This window comes from Cryptotermes secundus, unplaced genomic scaffold (assembly GCF_002891405.2).
Source record: "Cryptotermes secundus unplaced genomic scaffold, Csec_1.0 scaffold1606, whole genome shotgun sequence".
In the NCBI taxonomy this organism is placed as follows: domain Eukaryota; kingdom Metazoa; phylum Arthropoda; class Insecta; order Blattodea; family Kalotermitidae; genus Cryptotermes; species Cryptotermes secundus.
In genome coordinates, this window is record NW_019738371.1 from 1,326,764 (window position 1) to 1,336,425 (window position 9,662).

The 9,662-nt window shown below is 40.5% G+C and overlaps 1 protein-coding gene and 1 non-coding gene across 2 annotated transcripts; both read left to right on the forward strand.

The window, feature by feature from the left end:
* Window positions 1-2,887: 2,887 nt before the first annotated feature.
* On the forward strand, window positions 2,888-2,959 carry Trnaa-ugc. Its single transcript has one exon. It is a non-coding gene; the product is annotated as a tRNA-Ala (tRNA).
* A 3,737-nt stretch (window positions 2,960-6,696) lies between these two features.
* On the forward strand, window positions 6,697-7,395 carry LOC111871015 (mesoderm induction early response protein 1). Its single transcript, XM_023863728.1, has one exon. The coding sequence runs from the start codon at window positions 6,697-6,699 to the stop codon at window positions 7,393-7,395; it is 699 nt and encodes a 232-aa protein (XP_023719496.1).
* Window positions 7,396-9,662: the final 2,267 nt, after the last annotated feature.

The window sequence follows — 9,662 nt, forward strand, 5'->3', positions numbered from 1 at the left end:
GATATTCACTTGTCGTAACTACAAATAATTATAATAATTCCAAGATTACTCTAATTATAACATATAAATAAAATCTTCTATATCCGCTTATGCTAGTCGTTCGTAGATGACAGATCTAAACAATGGCTATCCCCGTGCAAAGACTTCCCTACCCGTTTCCTCACAACGGATTTTAACAGAGGAACTGTTACAGTCACACTCCAGATGTCACTGTACTACAGCACAAATAAAGTCTTCAAATTAAGCGTAAAGTCTTCACAGGCTGACTTCTAATTCTTCTTTAGCTACTGACTTCCCGTAGCCCTCTCCTACTGACAACTGACAGACTCGTAGCATCTACTATCTTCAAGATAACTCCTCTGCATGAACCCCACGGAAAACAGCATCTTCTCTGCTAAGAATTCGTAATTATAGCTTCGTTGCCCAGCAGTAGACGTGCTATTGTTCCGTGTGTTTGCTTGGCGCAAACCGCATGGAAAACGCAGTTTCCCATATATTGTTGTCATGTTCTTAAGGGCTGGCGTGTTTACCGGCCGTCGCATAGAAACGGCATTCTTTTATTGTTGCCTGTATTAGTTACCGCCAGAATGTTTACGGACTTTCCTCTATTGTTATAGAAACGGCCCATATGTCACAATATCTCCCGCGACCTAGACCAAACCTGCTCTAGGATCCAGCCAACTTCTGATCGATAGCATATCAGGGATTCTTCGCCCAGGTTAAAGTGGCTGGGGCGTGAAATTGAAGCCTCACATCCATGTAGTGCTGGCATTAAGAATTCATGGAACGATACCTCCATTCCTTTATATACACGGTGTGTCCAGGATCCCTTAGGACTCTTTTTTATTTATTTATTTTTTATTATTATTTTGCCCTGCAATGCCATCTGTTGGCGAGTTGTGATGTTAAGATTCTTGAAGTTTCAGCTGTGGCTGTCTATAATTTCAAAGCGCGAGCATTGCTGCATCATGTGTTCTGACCGGCAAAACAGCCGGAGAAACGTACGAAATGATGAAAAGTGTGTACGGTAGTGATTGTTTGAGTCGCTCGAACATTTTTCGATTGTCTGCTGTATTTCTTGACAGAAGGGAGGACATTGAAAACGCTCCACGTGCATCTAAGCCGAGAACAAGTCGCACTGAAGAAAATGTGAAAAAAGTGACCGAAATCCTTGCATCAGACAGATGTCTTTCTGCAAGACTCATCGAGGAGGTTCTGGGAATATCAAAAAGTACTGTGCATCAAATTTTTACCGAGGATTTAGGCAAACGGAAGGTCTGTGCGCTGTTTGTACCGCACGCGCTGTCAGGCGATGAAAAGCATGCCAGAGTGGAACACTGAAAAGACATCTTACGGTCGGCCCAAACTGGTACAAAATTTACAAAATTGATTGTTACTGGTGACGAGACATGGTGTTCAATATGAGCCTCTCACAAAGCGGCAGAGTGCAGCGTGGCTGAGCCCAAAGAAGCCGAAACCAAAGAAATTGCCCATGCAAAAGAGTCGAGTAAAGACACTGCTAGCCGTTTTCTTCGATTCTAAAGGAATCATTCGCAAGGAATTTCTGCCAGAAGGTCAAACAGTGAATTCTGATAATTATCTCGGAGTCCCTAATCGTTTGTGGGCGAGAATTCTTCGAATTCGACCTGAATATCGAGAGCAAGTTTCCTGGTCGCTCCTCCACGACAGTGCCCCACCCCACAAATCGAAGATCGTGCGCGAATTCTTGGCCAGAAAAGAGATCACAGTCCTTGATCATCCTCCGTATTCGCCAGATTTGGCTCCAGCAGATTTCTGGTTTTTCCCAAAAGCTAAGTTGGCGATGAAAGGAGACCGTCACGACACCATCCAGAACTTCCAAAGGAAATGTACCGCAGTTTTAAATGCGATTCCACAAAAGGAGTGCAGTAACTGTATTCGAAAACTTTTCAATCGATTCCAGCTATGTATTGATTCAGAAGGAGACTTATTTTGAATAAAATTAGTGAAATTTTGAAAATAATTCACGTCTTGTATTTTTAAGGAACACAGTCCTAACAGAATTTTGACACAATGTGTATGCTTATGTTATTGTGCGTTAATTAAGCACAGTTTCAATTTAAATTAGGACAGCCGGTAGCGGTAGCCCTGTTGAGATTCGAACCGGATATCTCCCTAGTAAAATTAGCTCAGGTTTCTTGTTCGAGTACGTTCTTGTGCGGTAAGATTGCCACACATTAGGAACCAGACGTACTACATACTTTACTCCACTCTGAATGTAATGTTATATTTGTGCCTCACCAACAAGACATTGAGGCCCATGAGGCCATGAAGGTACAGTTCCACGCATCCTGTATCTAGGCTCTGCAACGAGGGTAGTGGCCAGCCTCANTCACAGAATGTGTATGCTTATGTTATTGTGCGTTAATTAAGCACAGTTTCAATTTAAACTAGGACAGCCGGTAGCGGTAGCCCTGTTGAGATTCGAACCGGATATCTCCCTAGTAAAATTAGCTCAGGTTTCTTGTTCGAGTACGTTCTTGTGCGGTAAGATTGCCACACATTAGGAACCAGACGTACTACATACTTTACTCCACTCTGAATGTAATGTTATATTTGTGCCTCACCAACAAGACATTGAGGCCCATGAGGCCATGAAGGTACAGTTCCACGCATCCTGTATCTAGGCTCTGCAACGAGGGTAGTGGCCAGCCTCATGCTCAGGGGAAACACTGATACTACACACTTAAGGAAGTGAGTGAGCGTATACAGATGTAGAGTAAAACAGAAAAATCTCTAACAGGAATCGAACCCAGTAGCCGCTTACTTTGCCCTGTGTTCTATCCTAGCGCGTCAGTTAAGAAAACGCAAGACTTCTCAGTATTTCATGAAGTTAAGTTACTGGCAAGGGGATGTAGCTCAGAGGTAGAGCGTTCGCTTTGCATGCGAAAGGCCCCGGGTTCGACTCCCGGCATCTCCAATTTTTTTATTTTATGTCTCTCTATTCTGTACGACATTTTATGTCGTGTATTACTCTGCAATGTACATGTCACTCGCATCCAGCTTCTGCATGTTAATGTTACCTCCTTCAAATACATCTTTGTGGTATCGTGCTTGTTGAATCGCAAGGATTTCTTGCCTTTAGAAATGAAAAAGTGTTAGGGGGAATGGAAGTAAAGCTCCATGTATTCTTAATATTGGAATTAGATGAAGACAAATGGTTACATTCTGGTCCCGATTGCTCTACTGCTTGAATGAGGCTCAGAGCCGGTCAGAAGTCTACGGAGAACAGAATAATTGGTATTCCTCCTAAGAGGAGCTACTATACCGACTGAGCTACCCCAGCTTCCATGTTAGTAGCTCTCCGAAGATATGTGCTACTGTTCCGAGGATGATCGTTTTCTGCAATTATGTGTTGGAGTATGAACCTGGATCTCTTCTAAATAATTCTAGACTACTACTGCTATGTTTTTTAAATTTGCTAGTGGGAGGGTAGAGTCCAGCTGGGTCCACTCGGCATGGCGGCCACTGATTGGCCTATTGTACCTGCCCCGGGTGATTATGATGATGGATAATTTGGTGGAATGAAGATTGGCAGGGGAAACCGAAGTACTGGGAGGAAACCCGCCCCAGCGCCACATTGTCCACCAGAAATCCCACTTAACCAGACCCGGGATCGAACAGCCCCGGTGGGAAGCCAACGACTAACCGCTTGTGTTATGGCGCGGCCAACTGCTATGGTTAATTCACACAATAACATTTTCTTTTTCCACCTTCGACTGTCTACTGGTCCGTGCCACAGCTCAAGCGGTCAGTAGCTGGCTTCCCACCGCGGCGGTCCGGGTTCGATCCCGGGTCTGGTCAAGTGGGGTTTATGGTGGACAAAATGGCGCTGGGGCAGGTTTTCTCCGAGTACTTCGGTTTCCCCTGCCAATCTTCATTCCACCAATTGCTCCACAATCACCCTCACCTATCATCTGAGGGTGGTACAATAGGCCAGAAGTGGCCGCAGTACAAGGGACTTAGTCCCACCCCACTACCGATAAAAATAATAGAGAGTCTACTGATGCTGTATTTTGCTTATTTCAGATCTGAATTCGAATATTCTTCTGTTGCTTTGAATGGTTACTGATTCTAGTAAAGTTGAGCACATTCAGAGAAAATTTCCAGCCCTCTTCCACAACAGATTTCTCCAGGATGTAGAATATCATGAAGATAATTTATTGGAAAGATTAACTTTACTGACACTGCATAACAGGCTTTTTTCACTTTGATGCTTTCGTCTGAATAAATTGATATCCTTTTAGTGGCACTAAATGTTGACTCTCTGTCCTCGTAGCATTCCTAACTTCAACATATTCTCTTGCTCCTGTTGCCATTGCCCTCGAGCTAGACGTGTTTCTGCGGCAAATACAGTTTACGAACATGCAGATTTTGTTAGGGACTCATGTTTCAGTGTTAAAAGCCTCAACTGATTCATTTTTCTTTGTTTTTGTTATTTCTTTGTTGTTTCTTATTCATTTTGTCCTGTGCTGTCATATTGTTATTGTCTGTATTCGTGCTGACTCTGTAACTAGCTATTCGCTGTTGAGCTCAGCGTGTAAATAAATATAGAATTCAATTATTATTGTTATTATATTATATGCAGACAGGGGCACGCGGTAGCATAGTGGTTAAGGCACTATGCTACAAGTCAGAAGGTCAAATACCGATGAGGTCATTGGATTTTTTTCAATTGACCTAATCCTTCCAGCCGCACTATGACCTAGGGGTTCACTCAACCTCTAACAGAAATGAGTACCAGGAATTAAATAAATCATTTTCCTGGGGAGTAAAGGGCGGCCAGCGCGTAAGGCTGACAACCTTGCCGCCATCTTTGAGCCGATTGTCTAGATCAAGGGGCTCCAAACTACGGCCCGCGAAAGAATTGTGCAGAAATGCGTCAATTGAGCTAATTTTTCAAAGAGTACTGGTAAAGAAAAAACTTGTTCATAGATTTCAAATTTATTAATTAAGATTGTGTTTAAAATATATTGATATTCCATATTATGTTAATATTAATATTATTCAAAATTTTAGATTTGAAAGAACAATTTCGGAAGCGATTTGCTGATTTGGATTCCAGTGCTCAGGAAATTAAGATTGTTTTAAAATCTATTTGACTGTGATGCTGCAGATGTCCCAAGCCAAATTCAAATGGAAATTATTGAACTTCAGGAAAATTATCACACTAAAGACAAATACAAGGAAGGAAATTTGATCGAATTTTATAAATTTCTGAACTCTGAGAAACTTCCAAATTTAAATAAATTTGCTTGTAAATTTATCTCCATTTTTGGGACGACATATCTGTGTGAATAAACTTTTTCCCAGATGAAGTACATCGAGACGAAATACAGGGCAAGTTTATCCGATGAACATTTAAAGTCGCTACTTGTGATTAGCGTTTCAAAATTTGAACCTCAATTTAATCAGATTTTAAGAATGCAAAAAGAGTTCCATCATTCACATTAATTGTTTTATTATATTTGTGATGAAAATATGAGCATTTGCTGCTACTGTCTGTTGTCATTAATATACGATAATTTATTCTCACGTACTTTGTATTTAGTTTATGAAATTCTGTGCTTTCAATAAGACGCATATACCTAGAGCTATTAATTTCTCATCATATCCGGCCCGCTGAAAGTGCTGAATTACGTAATGTGGTCCGCGGTTCGAAAAGTTTGGAGACCCTTGCTCTAGACAATCGGTTCACAGATTTCCGTAGTTTGTCAGCCTTACGAGGCGGCAGCCCTTTACCCCCCCCACGAAGATTTGTGGTACTGATTTCTGATATAGACTGAGTCGACCCCAGGGCCACAGTGCAGCTGGAAGGATCAGGAAGATTGCAAAAATCCAACACAATGGGATTGGAACCCGCGACCTTCGGGCTGTAAAATAGCCTCAACCAACCACGCTACCGCGTGCCCCTACCATTTATTATTTCACTGTGAATAGCATCTCGCCGATTAATTATATAGTTTACAAGCTCTGTGTGGGCTTTACATTGTGTAAAATTCAGTCTAATATTGTTCTTCAGTTCGATATGTTTTATGTGAAATATAGGCCTAATGTAAGAACTGGACTCTAAAATGAAAAATTTGCTTAAAGATCATTTCATCGACTCGAATTATATTCCCCAGCAAATCAGGCCCAGCTCAACATTATAACCCGACGATAATATAATGTTAATAAATAAGAAAAAATTGACATCAAAATACGCAAAGGATTGAGTAAATTTTCAATTTCAAATCGAGGAGAAATCATGCAGTATGTTGTGAAGCATCGACCAATTTCCAGGCAACGTCCGCAACACAAACGCCGCCGTATTTCCTTCGTGCCCGCACACCTATCGTTGTTATACACAACGCGCACAGCTTGCTAGCGCGGAGACACGTCAGCAGTGGGTACCGATGACGAGGCATGTGTAGATGTGGCAACACCGTTGCCGCATAACAGGTAGAGCGCAGGTAACGACACGCTGGCGCGATGACGTAACAGCACAGTAGTACTGAGCGGTCACGTAACATTTTTTTTCTGCGTCGCAGTTATAAAAGGTAGCAGACTTCGAGCTGAAGCAGTAAGAGGCAGAGTAGTGCGGGAGTACGCTGGAGGAAGTGCGGGTTTAGAGAAGCGTGGAAAAACTAAAGTAGATCAGAGACGTCTTAACAAGAGATGGCGTTTGAGGACTGTCACACATCAGTGCGGGGACAGAGGGAGGAGAAAGTGTTGTGGACAAGAAAAATCATGGTAGGAAGTGCTCATCAGGCAGAAATTCCTGAATGTCTTTGTAAATACGATAATGCTCAACCTTATGAAAATGAAGATAAGTTGTTGTGGAGCCCGAATTATCTGTCGGAAAAGGATACGGAGGACTTTCTCGTGAAAGCACAGGGGTTAAGTGCTGTACCTACTGGGATTCGCACGAGAGATGACGAGCAGGCTCTCTACTTATTACTTCAGTGTGGTTATGACACTGAAGAAGCACTAAGAAGACTCCGTATGAATGAAGTATCTCCAGCTGACACCATGAGTCTTTGGTCTGAGGAAGAACGTGAAAATTTTCAGACAGGCCTTCAACATTATGGTAAAGATTTTCACAAAATCCAACGTAAGAAGGTGAGAACACGATCAGTCGCTGACTTGGTTAACTTCTACTATCTATGGAAGAAAACGGAGGAGCACGACATATTTGCCAACAGGACACAATTAAATAAGAAAAAGCGCATTCCATTCACAAATATTATGGATATGTTCCTAGACGAGCAAGAAAATGAGGCTGTTGTTCAGAGAAATGGGAGGTCTTTTCCTAACAAGAAGTCACAGAAAGCAAGAAAAGGCCGCGTAAGAAAAAGGAAGTTACCTATCATTTGAGACCCACTAAGTAAGTGATACTGGACTTGAAATGTAACGATACAGTGTGGCGGCTCTTGGTGGCCACGGTTTGAGTGGACTCGAAGGCGCAGTATTTATTGTGAAGCCTTTGTAAATTTCTTGGATACTCATTATCATTCTTGTTATCTTGTTCATTAATTAATATTATACGTATTATTTACTTGAACATGTGTTTCTTTATTAATAATATATGGCTATGAACCCAATATTTATTCCCTGTTCCCTGCAATAAATACACGCCTTTCCTAGGTTACAAGAGCACAGTAATGAAAGGGAAATCGGAAGCAGAGGCTGATAAATAACTGGCTTAATAGTCAAACCACTGATAGCGGAAGTAAAATATAACAAAGTGATTACGTAAGGATATGTTTATCTCATAGATCAAGGGTCTCAAAACTACGGCCCGCGGGCCACATCCGACCCGCGAAAGAATTGTGCAGAAATGCGCCAATTGAACTAATTTTCCAAAGAGTACTGGTAAAGAAAAACCTTGTTCACAGATTTCAAATTCATTAATTAAGATTGTGTTTAAAATATGTTGATATTCCATATTATGTTAATATTAATATTATTCAAAATTTTAGATTTGAAAGAACAATTTCAGAAGCGATTTAATGATTTGGATTCCAGTGCTCAGGAAATTAGATTGTTTCAAAATCTGTTTGACTGTGAAGCTGCAGATGTCCCAAGTCAAATTCAAATGGAAATTATTGAACTTCAGGAAAATTATCACACTAAAGACAAAACAAGGAAGGAAATTTGTTCGAATTTTATAAATTTCTGAACTCTGAGCAATTTCCAAATTTAAAGAAATTTGCTTGTAAATTTATCTCCATTTTTGGGACGACATAACTGTGTGAACAAACTTTTTCCCAGATGAAGTACATCAAGACGAAATACAGGGCAAATTTATCCGATGAACATTTAAAGTCGCTACTTGTGATTAGCGTTTCAAAATTTTAACCTCAATTTATTCAGATTTTAAGGATGCAAAAAAGTTCAATCATTCACATTAATTGTTTTATTATAATTTATGATGAAAATATGAACATTTGCTGCTACTGTCTGTTGTCATTAATATACGATAATTTATTCTCACGTACTTTGTATTTAGTTTATGAAATTCTGTGCTTTCAATAAGACGCATATACCTAGAGCTATTAATTTCTCATTTTATCCGGCCCGTTGAAAGTGCTGAATTACCTAATGTGGCCCGCGTTTCGAGAAGTATGGAGACCCCTGGTCTAGATAATGTGGGACCCTCAACGCCTCACAACCCTATGGGCCTTCATAGCCTGTTACAGGGATGGCTTTACTTTACTTGCAGAGAAAGTTTTCAAATTTATGTTGCACTCTATTTATTCACTTCGATTTTCTCTTAATTAAAACTCAGCGCTGAATTGTTTACACTTCAGAATACTTTATTCCTGATGACAATTCGATACCCTCTTTCTGGTTAATACCTTTTAAGGACAAAATCCACATATGCGTATGTTCCACTGTGGATGCTGTTGGATTTCATTTACCCACTTAGCAAATTAGGGACTTCTCCATATTTAATATGAATAATGTTTCAAGATTTAGTTCCACAACTGCACAGAAACAGAATTCTCCCATTTCCACTTGTTTTTCTATAATTACACCATTTCCTCTAAGGATACATTTTTCTTTCTCAATCCCATGTAGTTCATAATTTATATTAACGTGTTATTTGTTTTGTTTATTTTTTAGGTTTAGCTTTCGGTATTAATTATTACAGGTACCGGAGGGATAAAGGGGCCGGGGCGTGTAGTCCGTCTAATGTCAAGTTCAAGAATGATGGAGTTAACCGTCATCCTCCTTTCTCCTTTATGCCATGATGTTTAATTAATTAAGAGCAGTTACAAGTTGTTCTTTTTAAGTTTTAGTTTAGCTTTTAATGTAAGTTGCCAAGGCGTAGGTGGGTGGACAATATTAGAATGGATCTTAGAGAGATAGAATGGGATGGTATGGATTGGATAGATCTGGCTCAGGATAGGGACCAGTAGAGGGCTCTTGTGAACACGGTGATGAACCTTCGGGTTCCATAAAATGCTGGGAAATTCTTGAGTAGTTGCAGAATTGGTGGCTCCTCCAGAATGGCTCAGCTCCATGAGTAAGTAAGTAAGTTTAATGTAACTTGTCAGTTTCGTATATACTTTTAAAGTACCCTCCTGTTATAGAATATTTACTGTTGGCAACCGCTCAAATAGAAAAAATCAGGTTAA

What these genes read in the sequence shown, in the direction of transcription:
- LOC111871015 (XM_023863728.1), top strand. Translation starts at nt 6,697, where the DNA reads ATGGCGTTTGAGGACTGTCACACATCAGTGCGGGGACAGAGGGAGGAG.